Source organism: Strix aluco, chromosome Z, assembly GCF_031877795.1.
Source record: "Strix aluco isolate bStrAlu1 chromosome Z, bStrAlu1.hap1, whole genome shotgun sequence".
Lineage (NCBI taxonomy): Eukaryota > Metazoa > Chordata > Aves > Strigiformes > Strigidae > Strix > Strix aluco.
Window position 1 is genome coordinate 83,533,689 of NC_133971.1, and position 26,462 is coordinate 83,560,150.

Here is a 26,462-nt window from a genome sequence, read left to right on the forward strand (position 1 = left end):
TCTCCTTGAGAGAAACCTTCCCACTCGTGAAAAAACAGCTTTGTAATAAGCACACGGCCTCAAAAGCAGAGGGGAAAACCCTTCAAAACACAAAGCAGGAGTGGAGCCACTCATGAAATCAGACTGGTTGATCAGAAATGCTGATCAGTCTGTGCAGGGAGCACCAAAGGCCTGAAAGAATGAATCTGCAAGCCACTGATATCATTTAAAACAGCTGGGATTTTAGAAGACAAGACAGTAGCCACATTTAAAAAAAAAAAAAAAAAAAAAAAAAGAGGATAAAAAATTAAAAGATAGGCACCCCAGTGGGTCCAGAAACAGCCATGTTTGCATTTCAGTGACCACCAGCACAAGCATCTCTGAGCTTCAAGGCTCAGTGTTGCAGGACAGACCCACCCAAGCCGGAGCTGTCAGCCTCACGGCAGAGCTTTTGTTTCCCATTACCAGGTCTGTTATAGGAGCAGCTCAAGAGGGTGCAGGTTTGGTTTGAGCAGCCTCTCTCTGCCAAGGATGAAAACAGGGACCTGAGTACCCCACTTGTGACTTCCTCTCACACTGAGAAGTCTTCCTAGTGCACCCTGGCACCTGATCTCATTAAAAGGGAAGAGGGGAGCAGATGGAAACCAAAAGCAGCTGTCAGCTGCCAACCACTGACCCCATCCGACTCCATCCCTCGCCCCACTGCGGCAGAGGCACAACTGGCTGCTCCTGGAAGGACAACAACAAGGCCAGCAGGAGGCAAGGAGGATTTCAGGTGGGCAATAAACAGCAGGAGCAGATGAAATCTTTGTTATTTAATGAACTTCAGCTGTCCGCTGACAGTGAGATGCACCAAGGGTCCCTCCAAGGGTCTGCTGGAGAGTCCCCAGCTCCACATACTATCATTTACTGCTGCGGCTCCCGCCTTAGGTATTTACAGCACCATCTTCCCCTTCCCAGCATCCGATTTCTGCTATCCTGGCTTGGCAACTTGGCATCTCCCTTTTCATTTATGCTTTTTCTGGCATCTGGACCACATTTCATAGAATCATTTAGGCTGGAAAAGACCTTTAAGATCATCAAGTGCAACTGTAGACCTAGCACTGCCAAGCCCACCACTGCTTTCCCTGGATGTACGCAAGAACTGCTGCTCAGAAAATCACCTACAGATTGCAAATGCAAGGAGAGGACAGGGAGGGGGAGTTGGCTTTGCAGTCCCTCCCAGCTAGGCCACCTGCTGCATTTTTCATCCTCAGCCTCCACAGCATTTTCTAGACAGAGCAAGAAGAAGCTAAGCTCTCACATACACACCGTGCAAAACAGATTCCAGGCCAAAACAGCCCAAAGGCCCTGTGCAAACCAAGGCGGGCAAGGCCAGCGGCACGAGGCAGGCAGCCCCCCTCCCTCCACGTTTCACCCACAGCCCGCGTGCACTCACGGCCGCAGCCCCGGGGGAGAAAGGGAGACAGGCCGGCACTTTCTCTCTCCGGGAGCAAAGCTTGCTCCCTGCCCAGCTCCGCTCGGGGGGAGAAGGGGCTCCAGCTCCCAGCCCCTGACAGGGAAAGTGCTTCATCCTCCAGGTGCCTCTCGCTCAGCACAAGAGCCCCCCTGCCCTGTGCTCTGGGGGCAACCTCCCCCCTCAGACCCTCCCCAGACCAGCAGCTGCCGTGCAGGGACACAGATCCCACAGGAGGGCGAGCGCAGCCCGCGGCCAGCAGAGCTTGGGCAGGACCGAGGGCCCCCTGCCCCGGGCACCCCCCTGCCCCAGTGTCACCACCCACCCCCCCCAGGCTCCCCTGGACCCCGGGTCCCTGCTCCACAAGGCTCCCAAGCCCCCCCCCGCCCGCCCGCGGCTGAGCGGCCCGGCAGCACCGGCACCCAGAGCCGCCATCCGGCTTTCGGCCGGGGTGGGGACGCAGACACCACCCCCCCATCATCCCTCACCTCTCCTTCTCTGCGGGGGCCGTGGGGACACACTCACGGGAGGATCCCCGATGCCAGACAGGCTGTTGTCCCCGTTGCCAGGGCAACTGGGCATGCCAGCTGGCCCCAACACTGCCATGGCAACGCCGGGGAGGGGGTGGGGAGGGGGTGGGGGACGGGAGGGACAGCTCCGGGACATGGGGGCAGAGGGGACAGGGATGCTCAGCGCCCAAAGCCCCCAGTGAGACCAGCAAGCAGGCCCTGAAACCGCCTCCAGCACACCCACCGGGCTCCAGCACAGCTGCAGCCCCGGGTGCGTTACCCCGGCACGGGGCAGCGGCTACAGACAGTCCCGGCAGAACCCAAAGGGCTTCTCCCGGATCGAACAACGCGAGCCCACGGGCAGTGTAGGGTTAATTAACTGCTGTGGAGAGAGCCACAGGCCACCGGGGAACACCCAGAGGGGCAACAGAGCCTCCAAAGCCACTCACACACAACCCACAGCGGTGCCAGCACCCCCCTCCACAGGGACGAGCTGCTTCCTGCTCCCCACGCTTGGTCCTAACCCGGATCCCAGTTCCACCCGCTCAGCTGCTTTGCTGCCACCTCACACCTCCCAGCCCGCCCACGGCAGGGCTCTGGCACGGGCCCACACTGATGCACAAACAGCACAACCACCCCTGTCCCTCTCGGGAACGCCCTGTCATAAATTAACCCTGCCAAGCGCAGCCCGACAGGCACAGCACTAACTCCTGACTGAACCCCGGCTCCCCCCACGCCCTCACCCAGCAGCTCCACCCCCTGGGCTCCGCTCAGCAGATGCATCGCACCCCAGTGCCTCTGCCCAGTGCCCTTGTGCAGGGGCTGGCACGGGGCTAAGGGGAGGTCAGGCCTTGCTGAGCTTGGCTCAGATCCCTCGTGTTCATTCCAAGGCCAGAGATGCTTCTGCAACCAGGAAAACCGGACGGCTTGGCTGGCTGGCCAGAGCACAGCGGAGAACGAGCCACGGTCGAGCCACAAAACACACACCAGGGCCTGCTGGCACTTCGCACCTTCCCCCCGCTTCCATTCCTTTTGGAACCCCATTTACTGGGATTATGAACTAAATCGCTATTAATATCCAAACTCTCCTTTATCACTCTTTAATTTTTTTTGGTGGGAACACAAGGAAGGTAAACGTCACTTAGCTGCTTCACTTCACGAGAGCAGCTGACCCGACGTGACTTTGTGCCTGACCTTACTAAGTGCTCAGAATATTAGGAACACCCTCAAACCCAGGGATCGCTGCTGCTCCGAGTGTTAACAAAATCAGAACACTTTCCTGCTTTGCAAACCAACAAAAATCAAAGATAAACATGTACATTTACTAAGCACTACTCTGGACTAGAAATCATTTTCCCTCCCTTTCTGCCTAACTGGACCAAGGAACAGATGGATTTGCCCCACTTATTTTCTGGGACTTGAAAGACCAGCGCCCTCAAACACAGCTCTACTCTAAAATTTTTTACATCCTGACATTGAGTAAAATCACAGATCATATTTCCTCCTGCTTCCTCTGTTCCACATCATCTATGCAAAGATTAACATTCCCTTCCCCTCAACTTTTACACACACCCTGCAAGCAAGGCAGTAACTTCACTCCTTCACTCCCAAAACAGCTGCAGCGTTGTACATGCCCGAGGTACTGGGCCCTTTACAGTTTCAGGAAAGGACGAGGTTCCTTTTGTGTTTGCAAGAAACCCCAGAGCACAGCCCTGTCCTATGGACACAAGGCCATGCTGCAGCAAGAGCTGGGATTAAAGGCCTTCAGGGCCCGGGAGCTTGGCAAAAGCTGTGCTGAGGAAGAAGCTGATGTGAGCACTTCCATACGGCCCTCAGGCACCCAAATCCCTTTGTGCATGTGTCCAACAGCTTCCCTCGGTAAAATAAACCTGAACAGAGCTCTGGTGAGACTGTGCTGACAGGGACGGGAAATTAAGAATAAACAGCAGAGTGCTTAAAGGACATGAAGAACAAAAAGGCAAGTTCCATGTAGAGGCACAGCTCCGTGCCTGTACAGATCCTGTGGCTGTCCAGCACAGCCGCAGCCCCGGGTGCGTTACCCCGGCACATGGCAGCAGCTACAGACAGTCCCTTGCTGACCCCGCTCCGCTCTCTGACCCAGTCCTGGGTCTCACCATGCCTGGAGATGGAAAAGTCCTCAGACAGACCCCCCGCTCTCACAGAGCTCCCTGCCCAGGTACACGGGTGCAGCTGAGACAGGGAAGTCGAGGGAGGACCAAGTCTCTTCCAGGCTTCTTCCCAATGCCTGGGCTTATCGGTTCCAAGAAGGCTTGCAAGCCAGCCACAAAAGGAAGCATCAGCCACCGCCCCCAGCGGAGACCCACGCTTTCAAAAAGAGAGCCCAGAAGCTGAAATTTCACCACCATGGATGCTCAGGACCATGGAGTCAGAGGAGGTATGGGGTTTATATCGCTGCCCCCTCTCCATTCCTGGGGTTGGACATACCCACCTCTGCTCCCTCAGGGACCAACAAGCCCCTCTTCCCTTGCCAACACTCCCTCTGCCCCATGAGCTCCCCTCTGCTTTCCTGCACAATATCCAACTGTTACCAGTAAGCTCAGCTTGGAGCCATCATTCCCAACTCACACTTGGCTCTCAGCTGGCTGCCTGCGTTTCTGACTCCAAGACGACACATGTGGAGCAGCCCAGGGCATGGAGGGGGGATCACACTGGCACACAGCCCAGCACAGAAGCAAGCCAGCCCCCTCAGCACTTCAGACAAGCCACCCTCCTCCATCCTAGCAGGGTCTGACCGAAGCAGGCTGCTGGCCCTGCTCTCTTCAGAGGCACAGGGAACTGTTGGTTCATGCAGGGAGCCGCTCTACAGGGCTGAAAATCCTTCCCCCATCCCCTGGGAAATGCTGCTGACGGCTCTCATCCTCCTGCAGAAACACACGAGCGTACAGCCAAGGCCAGCAGCAGGCGTGTGGCTCTCTTGCTGCAGTGCCAGAAGGACACAGGGCACCATCAGCCTGCATCCCCCCACAGCCCTGCTGCAGGGTTCTGAGACAAAGCCCCAGCACAGGCACTGCCCAGCTTCTGGACACCAGGACCAGAGCCCCTGGCGGGTGACACAGCCACATCAGAAACATCTTTCCTGGCATCAGTGCTGCACTCACCAGATCGAACCCGCAGAGTATCTGGGCACAGCTGGTGGCTTGCAGAGGACATGGAGCTACAGCAAAGGCAAAGACAAGGGCTGCAGTGAGGCCCCAGGGAGAGGAGGGCAGTGCTGGCACAGACAGCTTACACCATCCATGGGAGAATTCCCTTCCCCCGTTTTAACGCATGAAGGAAGAACTCCAGCGCTCAACGAAGGGACTGACTGCGACACTCAAACCGTTTTAGATGCTATCAAAAGGTTTCCTACCAAATAACTGCAGTGAGATCACTTACCCAGCTGCATCGTCATGAAGTCCCAGACATGAATTCCCAAATGGGCAGCCCATAATCCTCTCTCATCCAAGCAGGGTTTTCTTGTTTTCTTCTGAGAAAGAAGGGAAATAAAGTTGGTTCCTTTCAGACATGTTTCCCCTGCCTTCCTCTGGGCAATGCAATCCCACATTGCAGGGGAGAACATTGATTTTTTTGGTAGCACACACCTCAACACACAGCCCTGGGTTTGCTTTCTCCCTTTTTATTCCCATGTTCGGAATCAATTTTTTTCCTCACTTTCTGTTTATTTTACATCTCACTTCCAAACCCTGAGCTGGTTCTCTACTCCTTTTCTAAATCAAGACAGTATCTCAAATGTCTACATTTTGCACACCCTGACATTAGCGGTGCAACCATGAAATCCAAAAAGAGTAAACTCGTTTCTCCCCACTGCTTTTTGAAACAAATCAAAGTCCTTGGCCCCAACAAATGTAATGCCTCCTAGGTTTTCTTTTTCTGTAATACTATGAAACCATTTAATCCAGACAGCCGTCTTTGTGTAAATGCAGAAGAAAATTTACAAGCCTCAAGGAGTTAATCACAGCTCGAGGGGAATCTCTGACATGGAGGTTAGCAAGGCAGTAACTGTGAGGCTGTGACTGCCAGGAGACAATGCCACAGGAAGATGGGTTGATTCTGGATGGAGGTTCAGGCCTGACTCAGCAGGGTACTGCCCTTAGGCATCTCAGCCTAAACAAGAAAGTGGACAGTTGTCAAGGGCACTGATCACCTACACAGTTACAGGATGCTTCGATAGCTGTTCTGGGGCTCACTCTACCTTAATCCCAACTCTCCTGGCCTTGTGTGTCCTCTGGCAGCCAAAAGCCACCTAAGTCCCCACCATATTGAGGGCAGAAACACACTGCAGTACCAGTGCACTGTAGGAGCAGGGCTTAGTGGCCTTTCACAGTCACAGAGGCAGAGCAGGGGTCAGTCTCTCCTCCTCCACACCCAGCTCTTCTCCTCAGCTGGCAGGGTCCTGCCAGGGCATTCTCCATCCCACCCCGTGCCATGGGGCACCACAGGCTGGGGAGCACCAGGCCCTCCTCTCCTCCACCCAAGGAGGGCACAGAGCCTCCTTCAGAGCCCAAGCACATGGCAGCTCTCTACCACTGGACATCTCATGCATTTAAAACCATGGCAATACCTGAGCACCCACAGCCCAGCAAGATCCTCCCGTGGTCAGCTCCAAGGACCATGCTAAATGCCACAAGTGGTCCTTCCCTCCAACTTCTCCAGGACAAGAAAAAAAACCAATGTGCTTTACCTGGTCCACCACAGCTTGATTGGCATTTGCAGCTTCTGGCATCACTTGGCAGCTCCATTTGCAGTGGGACGGGTCTCCTTGGCTCCTGGTTTCACAGCAAATCGGTCATCCAAAGCCCCAGCAGGTCCAGTACCTCTTCTGCAGGGCACTTTCAAACACCAACATCTGGTTCTGTGATTTGAAGCAAAGGAGATGAAGATTAGAAAAAACAAGAGCTGTAAGTGGGACACAGGGAAGGGACAAACCCAGCCCGTGACATGCATTTCAGCCTCAGCCCACAGGAGCCCCAGGCACAGTCACGGCAGCTACAAAGCACCACAGCGTGTTCAGAAGCAGTGCTGGGAAAGGAGCAGCTTGCTTTCTTTATGCCTTGTGAAGCACTGAAGGGACAAGCTGGTCTCCTTGCCGCTGCCAGGCCAGCGGGTGCAGCTCCCTGCGGCACATGGGCTGTGCCAAGAGGTGCTGGGGCAGCCTGAAGGCACCAGCTCTGCTGGGCGAGGAAGTTACAGTGTGAGCAGGCATCGAGAAAAAAGCCAAAGTGGAATGTGGCTTTACCTGCTCTGGGCAGTTGCCTTCATAGGCTTAATACAACCATGCAACAGCCACAACTGCTGAGTTTGAACTCAAGCAAAATCCCAAAGCAATTGCTGGATTAGTCAAATATTTGACTGCATTTGTATCCAAAAGTCTTTTGCCAAAAAAAAATGGGCATTTTGTTAAAGAACAGCCACACAGAGGCCGTCCTGGGCTGGAACCTGAGCCAGGGCTTTATGATTTTTAAACAGGGCACCTAGTGCACCCCACAAAAGAGCCTCTGCTCTCTGCCGTGGAAGTACTGTCAGACTCCACAGCTTTGGCGTGATCGAGGTCTCCATGCTGACTCCCAGCACATCACATCCTGGCAGTGGGAGCAGAAGGGCAAGTTTTCATTTTCCACATAGAGATCGTCCAAGCTGAACTGTTAAACGAGCTCCTCGGGTTCTTCCTTTGAACCTCTTCCCACCCTTCACACATCCCAAGAACTACCATGAATCAAAGAGCCAGCAACAAAACCAGCCCCAAACATCTGCAGATTCTCCTTGAGAGAAACCTTCCCACTCGTGAAAAAACAGCTTTGTAATAAGCACACGGCCTCAAAAGCAGAGGGGAAAACCCTTCAAAACACAAAGCAGGAGTGGAGCCACTCATGAAATCAGACTGGTTGATCAGAAATGCTGATCAGTCTGTGCAGGGAGCACCAAAGGCCTGAAAGAATGAATCCGCAAGCCACTGATATCATTTAAAACAGCTGGGATTTTAGAAGACAAGACAGTAGCCACATTTAAAAAAAAAAAAAAAAAAAAAAAAAGAGGATAAAAAATTAAAAGATAGGCACCCCAGTGGGTCCAGAAACAGCCATGTTTGCATTTCAGTGACCACCAGCACAAGCATCTCTGAGCTTCAAGGCTCAGCGTTGCAGGACAGACCCACCCAAGCCGGAGCTGTCAGCCTCACGGCAGAGCTTTTGTTTCCCATTACCAGGTCTGTTATAGGAGCAGCTCAAGAGGGTGCAGGTTTGGTTTGAGCAGCCTCTCTCTGCCAAGGATGAAAACAGGGACCTGAGTACCCCACTTGTGACTTCCTCTCACACTGAGAAGTCTTCCTAGTGCACCCTGGCACCTGATCTCATTAAAAGGGAAGAGGGGAGCAGATGGAAACCAAAAGCAGCTGTCAGCTGCCAACCACTGACCCCATCCGACTCCATCCCTCGCCCCACTGCGGCAGAGGCACAACTGGCTGCTCCTGGAAGGACAACAACAAGGCCAGCAGGAGGCAAGGAGGATTTCAGGTGGGCAATAAACAGCAGGAGCAGATGAAATCTTTGTAAATAAGAGATCCCTTGTCAGGAAGAAATTCATCTGCAAACAGGAAAGACAACATGTGAGGACTGTGCCACGTCCGGGACCATCCTGTCCCTGCAAACAGTGAGGAGCAGTGTGCTGGCTGGAACAGCCACCATGTCTCAAGCCTCTCCAGCACGTCTCTGCCTCCAGGCACCAGCAAACCCAGCAGCAAAGTCCTGGTTCATGAGCTGGGATCCCCGGCAGGGCCTGCAGGAATCACACTCCTATCCCACAGTCTCTAGTTCAAGTATTCAAGCACTCCAGGAATCCTCAGCAGACCTAGGTTATGCCCTGTAAGCAAGAGCATAAGAGAAGGTACATATATCCACCACCCTTCCCTCCAAGGTGTTTGCTTCATTCCTATCCCCAGAGCATCCCCCGTGAGCTCCACCACAGAGACAGCCCTGACACTTCCCTTACAAAACCGCACAGGAACTCCCAGGGCAACCAGACCAGAGAAGAAACCTTCCCCATTTCCCGAACCAACCCAAAACTTTTTCCTCTTTCCTATAGACAGAAAAAAAATCCCCCCCCACGACAGAGGCAGCACCTAAGATGAACCAAGGGTGACACTGAAGGTCACAAATTTGCACTCATCTCATCACAGCTCTGCCAGGGACCAGGCAAGGTGTTTGATCTCACAGGGACTCAACTTTCCTACCTGCCAGGCCAGTCCAGCAATACAGATTTGGGAAAAGGCAAAGTCACAAGGACAAGCAAACAGCTCACATTCAACACGGTGCTGTGAATGCTGCAGAGAGGCTTAGCTATCCTCTCTGTAATCAGCCTCTCTGAGCAGCCTAGTGTTTTTCACAACATACAGAATAAACTTTCTTAGCAGAAAATGGTATCCTTTACCAGACTAACTTGATGGGAACAAAAAGTTTTACCGACAAACTTTACCTTCTCCATACCCTTACAGCACGTTGGCTAGATCAGCATCCTTAAAGTATGTGCCTACAGCAGTCCTGAAAGGCAGAGAAAAAAGCATCTCATCTTGGTGGATAGAACTGTGATGCAGATGATATTGCACAGGAGAATTAAGGTGTAAGTCTATTATGCATCAGATTTTCTCCAGCAACTACCTACAAGCAGGGTCCTGTCCCACAGAAGACACGAGGTGTCACACTCCTCATTTGCTGTGGGCTTCGATGCCTGGCACATCTGCAGCCAGGTTACAGCTGCCTGCCTCTGGCCTTGGCCACCCACCTAAAACACTTGAAGAGGGAAATGGAAGGGCACTGAGCATCCAGCTGGTGCCTTCAGCCCTCAGCATCCTCCATCTCTAAAGAAAAATAGAGCAGGGCAAGTAAAATTATGCCCAGCCACCAGGACCTTCTAGAGGCATCCATCAGCTGAACTTCTGACTGAGAAACAAATATCTAGGGTTTCCCTTTAGCACAGCCTCAAGGCACATACCTTCTTTTAACCCTCCCTGGCTGCTGCTCCCACCTTTTTAATCAGGAACTGGATGCTAATTTCTCCCAGACAGGTTCACAGTACCTCGCTGGGCTGAACGCAGAAAGATGGCTTCGGTTTAATTTTCCTATGACTAGAAGACAGAGGTTTCCAAACCTGTTTAGAAACTTTTTCCCCTGTCTGGTCTCACCAGCACTGGGAACTCCTTTTACAAATGATATCTCATGAAAAATACATCTGGTATTAACCAAGCCAGCTACATCAAACCTTCCCAAGGAATAGGTGGGCTGCAGGGGAACTGATGAACCTCCTTATGGAGCAGATCTGGGTAACCAGCCCAGCAAGGAGACTGGTCAGGAAGCCAGCTTGTCAGTAACACTTCTTCTCCACGAGCAAGAGCAGTGACAGCTTTGCAGGCTGACTCTGGGAGGCTCCAGCTGCTGGCAGAACACAGCTCCCTCCTCCACCAGTTTGCAAGCCCTCCCTCCCCAGGCAGAGGCAGCAGATGAGGTAGCCAACCTCCCTTCAGACAGGACATCTGAGTCTATAATGGCAGCTTCGATCCCTGGGCTTAGCTTCCCTCCTTTCCACAGCTCAGAGAGCTTTTCTGTCTTGTTGGACACACTGGTCCCTCCCTGCCTTGAACTCAAGAGAGGGCCCTGGGGAGGTCGGACTGGCCCCTCCATGCTTTCAAGCTTGCTGGGCTGTATCTCTGTGCAATCCACAGTCCCTGCACATACGGGCAGCCCTTTTTTTGGTCTCTCTGGCAAAGTGAGCTGAAAAGCAGCTGAGGAGAAGGATTCACTTGGGACAGCCAGATTTCTCCTTCCAAGCGAGCGGCATTTGCAGGGCAGCAGACAAACTGGCTGACATTTGCCGAGAACTCTGAAGGCACACAACCCTCCAGAAATGCCCATCATTAGTCCTGCTGTTCTTGGCCCACAAACCTTGTCTGTCTCCCACAAAAGCTACGACACAAAAGCAAAACCCTTGCACACATCCTGTCTCCCTACTCTTGTCCTCCTTCACTTAACTGTCTCCTTGAGCCCACAGAAAAATTTCAAGGCCTAGAAACACCTGGTATGAAATGAAAACAAAGGTCAGACATCAAGTGCAACCCCTCCTGGGGATGTACACCCAACAAGAAACCCTCTCTCTTTATGGTCATAATCCAGGTAAGCCTGAAACAGCTGCTCTTGAGGAAAGAAGCAGTACAAGGAGCTCCTCCCCAGCACATCACTCCTAGAGCCCTGCTTGGTCCCCGGGCAGGGCAGGGGCTGCTGCCAGCATGGGCTCCCTGCCTTCCCAAATTCCCCCCTTGACATTCCCACTTGCCCCAGGTCTGTGTACAGGTTCATCTGGCAACTTCACAGCAACAGCAGCTCTCTTTCCAGTCAAATAAATTCATCTAGAAGAGAAAAGGCAGCTAGCATCTGCTCCCTGGCAGAGCTTGCAGCAGACAGCAATATTGATACAATTCTCCATGTTTTACAATGATTTTTCTCTTCCTTTCACTCATAAAGCAGACTGCATGGGTCATCAGCACGATCAGGTAGAGAAACACGGAAAAATTTAGGAGGAAGAGACTTTGGATGTCTCTGGTCCAACCCCTCTGCACAAAACGGACAATTTCAAAGTTAAAACAGATTGTGCAGGATGCGTCCAGCAGCGTTAAATGTCTCCCAGGATGGAGATTCCCCACCTCTCTGGATCACAATAAACTTTTACCTGCCTTTAAAGTTACCAGACGTTTGTCCTCAGCTACAGCACAGGCTCCAAGAGATACTGTGTGTTGTGATCCCGCAGCCTTTGTTCTGGAAGTGAACCTCAGCACGTGCCTTCAAAGTCCTTGGCTCCTGGAAAAGAAGAGAAAGTCTCCTGGTTTGGGTGGTTTTTTATTTTTAAGCAGCCATCTACTGAGACCAAAATGCCAGTTGCTTCCTACCAAAGATAAAAGCCAAAGCCAGCGTACAGCAGAAAGGCAGGGAGGTCATCTACCTTGTGCATAGGAGTGCCAGATGTGCCATGGACCAATAATCCCATGGAAATAAAAGGTACCACTTGCCTTTAAATATGGGTGATTGCAACAAATTGGTGCAGACTTGTGTCTGCTCCAAGTACTTTAAAGTGCTAACGTCTGCCCTGGGGCCTTTTCAGTAAGAAGCCCTTGGAGACACAGGCTGCCAGACTTGTGCCAGCCAGAAGAGAAGAGGGCAGCATGTCAGTGATTCTGGCTGAACTGGCTCTCGCCACAAAGTCGGGAGGAAGAATTTGATTTTTTGGTATGTTGGGCTACGTCTCTTTGTGTTTCTCTTTCCTGGAAAAACTAAAGGTGATGGCTGGAGCAGTAACACAGAAAGGGCAGGTCCCAGTCTCAGTCAGGGTCACCTACGTTATAGGAATGGTAAGGTCTGGTCCCCCGAAGCCACCCGGAGCTCCCTGCAGTGGTAGGAGGGGGTTAACTGGGAAGTACCGATGCCCGTTCCACTTCCTGGTCTGTCAGCTGAGTACAGACAGAGCAAGTCAGAGATGGACATCCAGACAGACAGTTGCTTGTACAAACCAAAGTGTTTCAGCCAGAAAATACTGAAGAGAGGCCAGAGTCCCAAACAACCTGATAGTAGAGCATGTGGTAAATGGGCTGATGGAAGGGAAAGGAGGAAAAGGATTCCTGAAGCCCCCAAGGCCCATGAGGCAGGAAAAGTCAGAAAGCAGGCAGCATTCCTGAGAGTCAGGCCAGCTGTAAGTGAGCCCAGCTCATGGGCTCAGAAAAGCAGAGCTGTAACTCGTACTGAGCACCAAGATCTGCTCAGCTAAGATATGTCAAACACTCAATAAAACAGCAGTTCCGGTTTGGGGTTTTTTTCCCACTGTATGAATAATCTTTTCTATCGGGATGCAATCAGGAACCCAACTCCAATTTGGCTGGGACAGCCTTTCCTCTGATCAGGAACCTGGAAATCTCAGCTCAGCCACTCACAAGTTTCTTGCTCGCAGGGAGACTGCTTATAACAGCGCAGCAGACTAAACACAACAAGCAGTCACTGCAATAATCAAGGCAAACCCAGAGCTGCTGCTTGCCAGCAGAGCATTTTAGTTGAGGGAACAGAGCAAAGGATCCTCCTTTCACTGATCCCTTGAAAGTATGCAACTGCTTTCCATCACTCATCTCCACCCAGACTGAGAAGGCTGAAGGGGTTCAGTTCTTCCTGGAGTCAGGGCCAAATAACGGGCACTTGTCACCTCACATCTGCACTTGGGACTTACACAACCACTGCAATAACACAGCACAAAGGCAAAAGTCTGTCCTAACACTTGATAACCACGCCTAGAGGGCACAGCTCATGGAACAGCAGGGCCAACCCTGAAACAGAGATCTGCCAAGGGCATGGGGGAGAATGGGGAGGAAGATGCAGTGCTGGAAGCACTGGGTTCCTGAAGCTAACAGCAGCACGGATGCAATCTAGACCAAAAGCTCTGCCTGCTGCATTCCCATTGAGTAATTAGTGGGAGGTTCAGCTTTCTGTATTTGTAAGGTTGTCCCGTACCTGGCTAGAATATGGCTTGCTAGAGGGGTATGTCTCGTGCAGATCTGCAGTAGGGGATGTCCCAATTCACTCAGCCCTGGCAAATCAAAGCTGTATCCTAATGACAGAAAGCAGAGCTGAGCTGAGAGATGGGACCACTGTGAAAGCCACTGCCTGACGTCCAGGACAGAAGAGCAGAGGTCTCCAGTCTCCATCAGAAGGGGCCACTCCCAAAGTGACTCCTAACTTCTGGTCAGTAAAGCCGTAACTTACAGACCAGTGACATCTTTGAGAAAGGGTCCAAAACCTCCACTGCAAACAGCAGACGAGCCCCAGATGTCTTCAGCACAGGGTTGGCTGGATTATTCACAGCCAGGGAATCAGCTAAACGCAGTTTAACTCATTTGCCTGCTTAATCCAGAGCACTTTTAAATCCCCATACACTGATCCAAGTTGCCAGAGGTATTTTAACCCCTGAGACCCCAAGATGCTAAACACTGGTTAAGAAGGTAATTTTAAATACACAAATCTAATTTCCTTCAGTGTTTCACTAACTGTGAATGAACTCCTCATCCATCCTGGCTACCAGCTCTTGCTAGAAGGAGGATTCATTCGGCTGCATCTTGCTTAAAATACTGAGCTGAATCAGCAGATCCTGTCCTGGAGGAACAGGTAACCCTGTCCTGAACCTCTGTGCATCACGCAGCCCCAATCTGCTGCTGCAGATTAAGGGCCAGAAGCAAAACAGAAACAGAACAAAGAATAAGCTGACGTAAACTGCTGGATTTGGAGGCCTGGTAGCCCCCTCCCAAAAGACACGTCCAAAGACACCTGGGCTAAAGGATTGTTCCTTCAAGTACAAGAGGTAATACAGTAAACCCTCTTGTTTTCTCCTGGATTTGGTCACCAGAGAGCTGCCCACCAGCCCCTGGACAGAAGAGCACACATCCTAATTAAGGGCAACATGTAAAAGCCCAAAACAACAAAAGTAGAGATTCACTGGTGGCATTTGGCAAGTGACAAAGATACAGCAGCTTTTGGTAACAGTTCTTTGAAGGGAAAGCCAGAGTTGATAGGCATCACCGCTGGAAGGCTCTTACAGAGGAGAGTGTTAAATAGCGTCAACTGGCAGGTTTAAGCATTGTCTGGGACATGCCAAACACTGTCAAGATACCACAAAGCTCTCTGCAGCCAAGCCCCAGCGAGGGACTCCTGTGGGCTCATCTCTGAGAACACAGACTGATGGGCCACCAGCCCTGCCCACAGAAAACACCTTATCAGCAGCTGGTGCAGAGAGTACAGCGCCCTCAAAACAACCAAACCAGCCAGGTCAGCCCACCCAGACACCCAGCATCTCCCCGCAGTACCTGCACCCACAGCTGCAGCCCAGCCCTGCCGTCAGGAGTCCTCTCGGACTGGTCGGGTCAGCGCTCCCAGCCTTCCAAACCCCAGCCTTCTGGGAGCTGCACTCAGCCCAGTCCAGGGAAAAAAGATGAAGACACCCCTTAACTCTATTTGGAGACTTCCAGGAATTCTCCCACCTCAGGGAAAAGGAAATGAAAGGAAAATTTTTGTTCGGTTTTTCCAAAGCAAAATAAAACCCAACCACTGCAGCAGCGAGACAGCTGTCACAGGAGTACAGATCTTCAAAGCCCTGAAATAAATAGTCTTGCCTCTGGCTTGAGCTGCATGGGATTGCTTTATAGCACCTTACACAAAACCCACAATAAAATACCTCCTACAGGTTATCAAAGCAACAACATTAAGGTTGTCCTCGGGATTAGGAATTGGCTTCTAAACCCCCCATTCTTTGGTACCTTCAGCAAACGGCCAGCTCTGATTCAGCCCTCGGTTGGTTTTCTGAAAGGGTGACAAAAGCAGCTTCAGCAAGATCAGAGTCAGACCACAAAATCTGCTTCCTTTAGAGATCAGGCCCTGCTGTCTCTGAGCAGCTCAGATCCCCCAACAGCCGCTGGGCCTGCAGGAACTGAACAGCTCGATTCTGACCAGGGGACGAGGCAAAGCCTGGGGAAGAAGGCCAGCTGTGAAACAGTTTGAGAGAGAAGAGGGGAGAGAGAAAATGTGGGGCAACAGAGCTTCCCAAGGAGATCAATAGAATCAGGGGTTCATGAACGCAATCCATGAACTAGAGGTTCTGTATCTGTACAGATGTTACTGTACTAGGAATGGCAGAACACTAAAATCCACTGCCCAGGGGGAACAGAGAAGCTTTGGAGATGAGCACAGCGCACAGCACTGCCAACTCTTTAACAGCCAGCAGAGCACACCTCCTCCCGGGGTGGGGGGGGGGGCAGCTCCAACTGCCACACTGCTGCTCAGGGAGGACAGGGGAGGAGAGTCAGGACAGCTGCAAAAAGTTCATGAGACTTCTCAAAGTGGAAAAAAATGAAAGAGAAGATAACCAAGATCTTTTTACCAGGCTGTCTGTGACAAGAGCCATCAAAACATGAGAGTGGGTGATGGACAGCTGGGGAGAACAGTCAGGATTGGACAAAACAGTTCAGGCAGCATGAAATCAGAATGAAAATGAACATTCATCAAAAAAATCACTTAGTATTTTGCTTTGCCCGAGAGGTACCTCTGTGTCACAAGGTAAATATCCCATTCTGCTACCCTGATGCAGATTTATTCCAACAGAGATTCACTAACCAAGGGCTTTTCTACACAATAACCTCTGCAGCCTGGGGCAATGCAGCCGTGCATTCGAGTACATGCACACCCAGAGTGTGCAGGCCTGCAGCTGAAACCTTTGCACACTTCTCTCTTCATTGTTGCTGAAACGTTTTGACTCCCCAACCCTACACTCTGGTTCTGCAATAATTCCCCCTACAGTCAAACTACAGTTTCGGGCACATCCCATTGCCTTCCCAGGATGGAATCCCCAGAGTGCGACTGTTCCCAATTCCATTTTTCCCGTAGGAAACAATGGGATAGAGAGGAACATGTGCAGGCACTTCAGCAATGCACACAGCCGAACCACACAGGAACAGCTGGTGTGATGTGGAAGATGGTGAGACAGAAGCGAGACCTCTGGGGTTGTCAGCTGCCAGTTCAACACCTGGTAATGACAGAAGTAGTAGAGGAAATTCTAACTCCTTTTAATATACCAAGAAATAACTGCTACTTGCCTGAGCTTTAGAGTGGAAAATCCCTTTATAACACAAAATTAAACTTCATGATGTCCTGGTGACCCCGTGTGACCCATCTTCAAACAAATCACCATTCTGAAACCTCTCAGCTGCTTCTCCTGTGACACTGAACACCTGACAACTCTTTCACTGCCAGTGGTCCTGCTGCCTCTCCTGATCCATCACATTTTCATCAACACCTTCAGATGCCTGCTGCTCACCACAGTCAGTGAAGGATGAAGGAAAACAGGACCATGACAGCAGTAACCAGAGCAGGGTATTAAATAACTGACAGCAGAGCTCTGAAACAGAGGGGACAGACAGCAAGGCATTACTGTGCACAAGCTTTCACAGTGCAGACGCAAGTATAGACAGGGTAAGAATCTGCTCCCCAGCTCTGGAAAAAAACAACCAGTTACAGCACATTTACAGCAATCCACAGCCACATGCAGTGAAAAGCAACTATTTTATGCAGAGCTGGTGCAGAGCAGAGAGGTGGAGATGAAGGAGCAGCTGACGGGGGAGGCTGAAGCAGTGTCACCCACAGCAGGAGCTCTGCCGGCTGTTTGCAGTCTCAGAGCAACTCCTGCTGCCGGATTTCCCAACCAGAAGCACTGCCAGGATCCCAGCACACAGAAACTTGTCCTTTAATTACTTTTCAATTACTTTTCAATTACTTTTCTTGTACCTTAATTGTGTGAGACTTCTGCTCTGCCTGCAGATGTCAAGAGATTCTTTTCTGAAAGCAGAGCAGGTTGTTCCAACTTGAAAAAAACAGGATTTGTCTTTTGGGAAAGGTGCAAATTAGAAGCTCAGCACAGAAACTGAGCTTTGTCCAGAAAGCCAGAGGAGCAGCAGGACTCTGCAAAGGGGCTGGGCTCCAGCACACCCCCCTGCTCACACCCACCCCCCCACCCCCCCCAATCTTTCCCACAACCTCTGAGCTGGGAAAAACTGTCCCACAGCCAGAAGGCAAGAGCCCGCCTGGGCCAGCTCTCACCCTCGGACTTAATGCCGGTTTCTGATCAGCACCTCTTGGCTCTGGTGACTGGCACCCTCTGAAGCACCACTCTGAGGTGTTTCATCACTTTGAACCCACCCAACCCAAATCACCACAGAGAGCAGAAAATATTAAATGTGTCACTTCTTTCACACTTGAAGTAAAAATAAAGGGCTAAAATTCACTTTCCCTGGGGTAACCTGACAGATAAACCCTGCAGACACAACAGACCCTTACAGACAGCAAAGACCCACCAAGTTCAAGGTAAAAGGACAAGCACAGTCACACATCAGAACATCTGAACAGCCCGAACTGTGAAACAAACCTTTTTTTTGAAAAAAAATCAGAACCATGAAAAAGTTTGGGGTTTTAGACCAAAGCTTCCCCTTCCCCGGCAATCCCACCACCCCCTCCAGGGAAATCGGCCCCAGCCCCTGCACTCACCCACTGCTAGGCCGGAGCCACCACCACTGGTGCTGGTGCTGGGGCTGGTGCTGGTGCTGCTGGTGCTGCTGGTGCTGGTGCCACCTTTGCAGGAAGACTATTCATTCAGCCATCCAGAACAAAGCGAGTGTTTTAAAAGGAGGAATTCCCACTTGCTGGGTGAACCAAACTCTCTTCCTGGAACACCCCTCAGTGCAGACCACAGAGAGCTGGAGGACCTCCTGCCTAGGCCGCCTCACTGCAGACCATAAGCCCTCGCAGACTGTCAGCAGGAAGTAGGCCCTGTGGGGGCCAGGGGGACCCCCGGGGGGGCACCAGCACGTTGTCCCTCCCCAGAATCTGCCCACACTCCTGCCTGTGCCATGAGGGGGGATTGGGGACTGGGGGGGGGGATTCTTGGGGGGGTGTTATTGGGGTTCTGTGGGAGTTGTGGGGGTTATTGGGGTCCGGGGTGGTGGTGGTGGTGGTGGTTATTTGGGTCCTAGAGGGAGTGTAATGGAGTCGTGGGTGGGGGAGGTCTTGGAGGGGTTTGGGAGCGTCATTGGGGTCCTCGGGGGGGGTCTTGAGGGAGATATTGGTGTCTGAGGTGGGGGGATTGGGGACATCCTGGAGGGGGTTCTGGGGGAGGTATTGGGGTCCTGGGGGTGTCTTGAGGGAGGTATTGGGGTCTGGGGGAGGGTCTTGGTGCTTGGGGGGGTGTTATTGGGGTCATGGGGGAGTTGAGGGGGTTATTAGTGTCTGGGGGGGGGGGGGGGGGGGAATGTCTAATGGTCTCCTGGGCGTGGTTTCTGGGGGAGATATTGGGGTCCTGGGGGACAGTAATGGGGTGCAAGAAGGGTCCAGTGGGGGCTACTGGGGTACTGGGAGCGATATTGTGGGGGATAAACCCCCCCATAACATTTCAAAATACCTCTTATATCCCCCATATCCCCCCAAACCACCCCATATCCCACCAAATCACCCCAAATCACCCCATATCCCCTAAATCAACCCCAAAACCTCCCCATGATCCCCCAAACCCCCAAAATCTCACCAAATCCACCCAGATCACCTCAAAACTTTCCCATAGCACCCCAAAACCCCCCATATCCTTCCAAAATAACCCTTATATCCCCTATATCCCCCAAACACCCCCATATCCCCCTTCTCCCCCCCATATCCCATCCAAACCCCCCATATACCACCAAATCACCCCCAAAACCCCCCATATGCCCCCAAATCACCCCCATATACCCCCAACCCCACCATATACCCCCATATCACCGCAAACCCCCCATATATCCCCAAATCACCCCTAAAATTCCCCATACACCCCATATCCCCCCAAAACCCCCATAAACCCCAAATCACCGCAAAACACCCCCATATCCCCTCAACGACCCGCATATCAGCCCCATTCTATACCCGCTAAACCTCCTCTATATCCCCAAATCAACCCACAACCCCCCATATCCCCTAAATCACTCCCCAAACCTCCCCATATGCCCCCAAACCCCCCATATCTCACCAAATCCCCCCTAAATCCCCCATATGTCCCCAAATACACCCAAATCACCTCAAAACCTTCCCATATCACCCCAAACTCCCCCATATCCTTCCAAAATACCACTTCTATCCCTCATATACCCCCAAACACCCGCATATCACCCCCAAATCACCACCCAATATCCCCCCAAACATCCCCATATCCCACCAAAACACCCCCAAAACCACCCATATCCCCCCAAATCACCTGCCATATCCCCTCAACCCCTCCCATATCCCCCATATCCCCCAAATCCTCCATGTATCCCAAATCAACCCCAAAACCTCCCCATATGGCCCCAAACCCACCCATATCCCCCCAACTCACCCCAAAACCCCCTTATATACCCTAAATCAACCCCAAAACCTCCCCATATGGCCCCAAACCCACCCATATCCCCCCAAATCACCCCAAGAACTACCCATATCCCCCCAAATCACCCCACAATATCCCCCCAACCATATCCCCCCAAATCACCCCAAAACCCCCCGTTATGCCCCCAAATCACACCATATCTCCAACACCCCCTGTATCCCACCAAACCATCCCAAAACCCACCCATATCCCCCCAAATCACCCCAAAACTTCCCCATATTCCCCATATTACCCCCAAACATCCCGTATATCCCCAGATCACGCCAATACCTCCCCATATCCCCTAAATCACCACCAAAACCTCCCCATAAGCCCCCAAACCCCCCATATCCACCCAACCCCCCAAAACCTTCCATATCTCCCCATATCCCCACAAAACCTGCCCATTACACCCCAAAACCCCCATATACTTCCAAAGTCCCCCTTATATCCCCCATATCCCCCCAAACCCCCACATATCCCAGCAAATCACCCCCAAATAAACCATATCCCCCCAAATCACCCCCACATCCCCCAAAACCACCATAATCCCCCAAATAAACCTAAAACACCCCCATATTCCCCCATATCCCCCATATGACCCCAAAACCACTCGTATCCCCCCAAACCACCCCAAAAACGCCCATATCCCCTAAATCCCCCCCAAAACCTCCCCATATGCCCCCAAGCCCCCCATATCATCCCAAATCAGCCCATGTACCCCCAAATCATCCCAAAATTTCCCCAAACATCCCCGTGACCAACCTCCACTCCAGTGACTCCCACACACACCAGGGTACCCCCCAGACACCTGGGTTCCCTCAGAGTGGGGCTGGGGACTCCCCAGGTGCCTGATTCCTCCCAAGACACCCCTCTCTGTCACTCTGTGTGTGTCTGTGTGTGTGTGTCCCAGGCACCATCATGACGAGGGCTGCGGGATCCTGGCCAACGGGCAGTTGCACTCCAGTTCAGCCTCGACGAGCTGCAGGCTTTAGTCCCCTGCCATGTACAATCCACACCACCCTCGGCTGGTGTGTGGCCCAGGAGAGGGGTTGGAATCACACCGAGCACCAAGCGGCGCCGCAAGCAGGGGGGGAATTGCCCCACCACAGCTGCTTCTCCCCTCTCGTGTAGACTCATGAGGACAAAGCCCGCACATCTTGTTCAATAGTTACTATAGTGTTCACAGTCACGTCCTTGGAGAGGCTTGAAAAAACCACGCCTGGATTAAGGCCAAGCACGCAAGTATTTCCATAGCAGTTTTAGATAGGACCAGGTACCCTGAACGTATTATTATATTGGATGAGAAAAGGGGCTCCTGTGTTCATGGAGGTGCTGGGAATGCCGCAGCACGTCCTGGAAACATGAAGGAACGAAGGTCATTGGAACTAGGCGTCAGCATGGAGTCAGCAGGAGAAACCCTGCTGGCCCCACCTAATAACCTTCTGTGGTGAAATGACTGGCTGGGGAGACGAGAGGAGTGCGGTGGCCACTGTCCACCCAGACGTGAGGAAGGCTTTCCGCAGCGTCTGCCAGAATAGCCCCGTGGAGACGCTGAAGCAGCGTGGGCTGGCTGAGGAGAGGGGGAGGTGGGTAGAAAGTGGCTGACCAGCGAAGGCCAGAGGGTGGTGAGCAGCGGCAGCAAGTGCAGCTGGAGCCCGGGAGCCAGCGGGGAAGCCCAAGGCAAGAGGCATTGCCAGCAGGTGGAGGGAGGGGGGGTCCTTCCCTCTGCTCCGTCCTGCGCTGGGCTCCCCAGGGCAAGAGAGGCGGGGCCATGCTGGAGAGAACGCCCAGCCCGTGGCCCCTCCCACTGTCCGTTGGGCTCGGGCTGTCAGTCAGTTGGAGCCAACAGCCCCCAGTGCCGGCAGCACGGAGCTGTGCTGGCACGGAGCGGCACTGGGAGGAGGCAGGGTCTGGCCGAGCAGCGCTGACCAGGCTCCGGCAACCCGCTTCCCATCCTCGCTGTCACCGGCTGGGCCGCATCCATGGTGCACAGCGAGGGTCCTCCTGTCCCGGGCAGGATGGGCCAGGCCAATGGCTGCGGTGGCTCCAGGTGAGCGCCCCCCGCAGCTCGGGGACAGAGGGGCACGGCCGGGCCCCGCAGCAGCGGCCTTTCTGATGCCTGCCGTGCTCTGCTCCGCAGGGACGCTCTCGCCGACGCAGAGCCGGTGCTGAGCGCAGACGTGTAGCTGACCCGGGGCTGCAAGAGGAATGAGAGGCGCCTTCTTCTCCTCCAGGAGGAACTGGTGGTCACCAAGCTGCGGTAAGACCCTCCGACCCAGCTGCCCTTGCCCCATCCCTGGCCCCGGCTCAAGGGCTGGGACACCCTGGCCCCCGGCCCTGGGACCTGTGTGCTGGATGCACCAATGCCCGTCCCAAGGGCAGGGGGGGAGCAGGGCTCTGCCCGGGGCGGGGCACCCCAAGGAGGCCACCTCCAGCTCACTGCCTGCCTCTGCTCTCTGCAGAGGTGGCACCACCCTGCGCCCACAGCTCCGCCTGGCCCTGGACCAGCTGTGGGTGCTGAGTGATGGGAAGGAGGCGGCATGGGAGGAAGAGGTGGAGGGTGTCAGCAGCTGCGAGGAGAGGAGCTCCCTCATCTTCCTCTGGCCCAGGGGCTCCTGCACTGCCACTTTCCGGTGAGTCGTGGTGCCACATCCCACGGCCGGGCAGGGGAGGTTCCTGTGAAGGGCCTCTGCCCTCCGTGCAGAGCCTGGGCAGGGAGCAGGCAGCACGCCGGCAGGGAGGGATGGGGGGCATTTCTGTGTCCTGCATCCCCTGGTCACCTTTTGATCCCCAGAAGGGAAGGGCCAGAGTAGGTGCTGTGGCAGGACAGAGGGAGCCAGGGCTTGGGCAGCAGCTCTGTCCCACCCCACGGGGCTTCGTCCTGCCCCTGTGTCCTTCCCCATGGGGCAGGGCTGTGCAGGCGTCCGCCTCTGCCCACAGGCTGGGGGGCAGCAGGGCCTGACGCTGTTTCTCATCTTGCTGCAGCTCCCAGGCGCTGAAGGAGCTGTGGGTGCAGACATTGCTGGGGTAAGCTGGGGGGTGCTGCAGGCACAGCCAGATGGGGGAACACAGCTCCCCAGCTGGGGAGAGGTGCCCCCACGGCTGCGGGCAGCTCTCGGGGAGAGCTGCCTGATGAGAGAGAAGAGGCGGCTTGGGGCTCACCCAGCTCTCTCCCTGTCCCTTCCTGGTGCACAGGACACCCGATGGAGCCAAGAAGCCCCAAGTGACCCTCGTCCCATCACTCAAGCTCCTGGAGAAGCAGCTGAGCCGCCGCCATGCTGTGAGTGTCTCTGGCCTGGGCGCTGTCCCCAGCACTGCTCCTCCAGCCGAGCAGCACAGGCATCACTGCTCACCTTCTGCCGCTGCTTCTCTTGTCAGTGGAGGCCGTTCAGCACCAGCAGCCTGGAGAGGCTGGTGGAGCACCAGACAGAGGTGAGAACGGCTGCCTTTCCCCTCTGGCTGTGCTGGGGTGCAGGGATGGGCGTGCAGTGGGGTGAGCTTGCAAGGGAGGGAGGGAGGGAGGGAGGGTCCCCTGGTGCAATTCAGGGAGTGGGGAGGGTTGAGGAGCCACCAGGAATGCCGGCATATCCTTGCTGGTGGCACTGGGAGAAAACCTGCCACACAGGGCAGAGGGCCCGTGAGGGCAGAGGGTCCCCACTCCACGGTGCTCAGGCTACTGGTGCTGGGTTCTTGCAGGCTGATCTCAAGCAAGGGCCTCCGACGGTCCCGTCTAGCAGGGAAGGGGGACTTTGCCGCTCACCAGGTGAGTTTGGGAAAGAAAGGCCCCTCCTGCAAGCGGCTGGGCTGTGCTCACTTGTTCCTTGAGTGTCCCCATGCAGGTTGGGCAGCCCGAGGGAGGACGCCAGCCGGAGAAGGAAGGACAGCGCTGGGCAGCGGCCGATGGACGTGGCTCTGCAGGGACACGCAGCCTCTGGTGCTGCCCACAGCCTGGAGGAGGACAGGGCTAGGACTGGGCCAGGCTGTCCCATGCTCTCAGGAGCCCCCGAGCCGGAGCTGTTGAGCCGGAGCCGTGGTTCCAGCTGCTGGCTCCCTGCCTGTCCTGCCACACCACTCAGCACCGTGCTGCAGGCAGGGCAGGGCAGGGCAGGGCAGGCTCCGGGAGCGCTGGCCTGGCGGCATCCACTGACGGGCTCTTGCTCTCTTTTCCTTTGCAGCAGGAGGGATCAGCAGCAGCAGCAGCAGCAGCAGCAGCAGGAGGCAGGGGCTGCCCTGGCCCTTCGCTCTGCGGCGGAGCCCGGCCGCTGCCCCGGCACCAGGGCAGGCGGGCTCCGGCTGCAGCAGGGCGCTCTTTGGGCAGCCCCTGGCAGCCCTCTGCAAGGATGGCACACTGCCCCGGCCCATCCAGGTCAGCCAGCCTGTCCAGGGGGTCCCCAGCCCTCCCTCCGCAAGCTCCAGAGGGGCAGCGCGTGTCCCCAGGAGCTCCGGGGATGGGGCACTGGGCTCTTCACCCCCAGCACGGAGCCAGCTCTGGGGCAGTGCTCTGGCCACCGCCGCTGGAAGGCGGCTCCTCGGCCACGCAACTGTCCTCCTGCCTCTCCTGCAGGAGCTGCTGGCTGTGCTGAAGCAGGAAGGACCAGCGACGGAGGGGATATTCCGCAGAGCCGCCGGTGGGACAGAGCTTCGGGAGCTGCGGGAGGCCTTGGACTGCGGTGCAGACGTCGACCTGGGAAGCCAGCCCGCGCTGCTGCTGGCCGCCATCCTGAAGGTGAGCGCTTCTGCCCTGCGGCTGGAGGAGCTCCTGGCTGGCCCCGAGTGCTCAAAGGCTCACTTGGAGCCCTGGGCCTTGCAGGACTTCCTGCGGAGCATCCCCTGCAAGCTCCTCGTGACCGACCTGTACGAGGACTGGATGGCGGCGATGCAGAAGGCCAGCAGGGAGGATAAGATCCGGGAGCTGAGAGCGTAAGTGTGGGCAGCAGCCTGCCTGTTGAGCAGGAGCCCTGACCGCTGGCCCAGAGCACCTGGAAAGCTGCGCTGGCTCCCGCCGGCCTCGGGCGAGTCTGGGGAACGCTGTGGGCAACATCTGCTTTATTAGCGCCGTGTTCCTGTTCCCCCAGGGTGGCCGAGAAGTTGCCTGCAGCCAACCTCCTCCTCCTGAAGCGGCTGCTGTCCCTCCTCCAGCACATCGGCCACCACGCAGCCACCAGCAGGATGGGCTGCAGCAACCTGGCTGTCTGCGTTGGGCCGAACCTGCTGAGCCCAGCCCACGCGGACCTGCTCCCACTGGAGGCCATGCTAGAGGTGACCCACAAGGTACACATCCCACCCGCCGGGGCAGCCTTCCCGGCCCACCAGCGCTTGGCTGCGCAGAGGGCTCTGCAGGCCTCCTCCTGCCAGCAAATGCTGTCGGGGTGGCTGCCTGGAGGAGCAGCCCCACAGCCACAGGCTCTGGGCAGGAGCAGGGGGCAGGGGTGGGAAAGGCTGCTTGGTCCCTTGTCAGGCAGTGGGATTGAGACCCCCGGTTTGATGTGTGCAGGTGAATGTGCTAGAGGAGTTTCTGGTGGAGAACTGCAGGGATCTCTTTGAGGAGGAAGCAGGCAGCCTTTCCAGCCGAGCAGACAAGGAGCTGCCAGTCCCCCTGGAGAGATTCAGAGGTGAGAGAGGGGACTGAGGGTTGGCACCGGCTGGGGCTTGGGACACCAGAAACCTCCGTGTTGCTTCTGACAGGGCTGGGCATCGAGTGTTGTCCTCTCAGCCCCGCTTGTCCTGTGGCCTCTCTTTGGCCACTGCTCTCCAAACATGAACGTTTTCCTCTGCAGGATGAGCTGAAGCCTGCAGACAGGGCATCGGAGGGCTGACCACAGAAGTGTAGGGCTTTGGGTGGGGGTTGCTTTAGCTCTGTTTGCTTCCAAGAAGTCACCATGTTGCACATGCTTTTGCTTTCTAGACCTGAGTTTGGAAGAGAAAAGTGTCCCTGCAGGCAAAGTGGACACCGAGCACCAGGCAGAAGCTTTGCCGCATGCACCCCCCTCTCTGCTTGGTGTCCTCACAGAAGCTGGGGGAGATACGGCGGTGGAGTCTGAAGTGGGAGAGGTACGTCAGCTCCCCAAACACGGTGACAGCGTGTCTGGCGTAGGAGGGGAGTCGCTGCTGTGCCTCTGCCTGGCAGTAGAGCTGGTGTGGGTTTGGGTTATTCCTCCACCCCTTGGGATGATACATAGCAAGGGAAATGGGCAAGGTTGTGTCTCAAATGCACTTGGCAGGTGCTTAATCAAACCAAAGGCCCACAAAATGCCTACAAAGAGGCAGAGGGGAGCAGCTGTCAACTTCAGGGGGGTTTTGCTCAGGCCCTACTTCATCAGAGCTTCCTCAGGTCTATTTGGGGGTCAGCAGGGGGACTGTGTGAACTGTGGCTGATGCAAACCAGCCCAAGGCATCTCCTCTGGAGATCTCAGGTACCAATTTAGCAAAGAGTCGCTTACCACTCCAGGTCACCCCTTGCCACATGCCAACTGTGACACTTCTGGTTTAGG

At 54.6% G+C, this 26,462-nt stretch overlaps 1 protein-coding gene across 1 annotated transcript; it reads left to right on the top strand.

The window, feature by feature from the left end:
* Positions 1 to 24,419: 24,419 nt before the first annotated feature.
* LOC141918826 (T-cell activation Rho GTPase-activating protein-like) lies at positions 24,420 to 26,012 on the top strand. The gene is made up of 4 exons (XM_074813674.1): positions 24,420 to 24,431; positions 24,536 to 24,697; positions 24,782 to 24,891; positions 25,982 to 26,012. Exons 1-4 carry the CDS (start codon positions 24,420 to 24,422, stop codon positions 26,010 to 26,012), a joined length of 315 nt encoding a protein of 104 aa, XP_074669775.1.
* Positions 26,013 to 26,462: the final 450 nt, after the last annotated feature.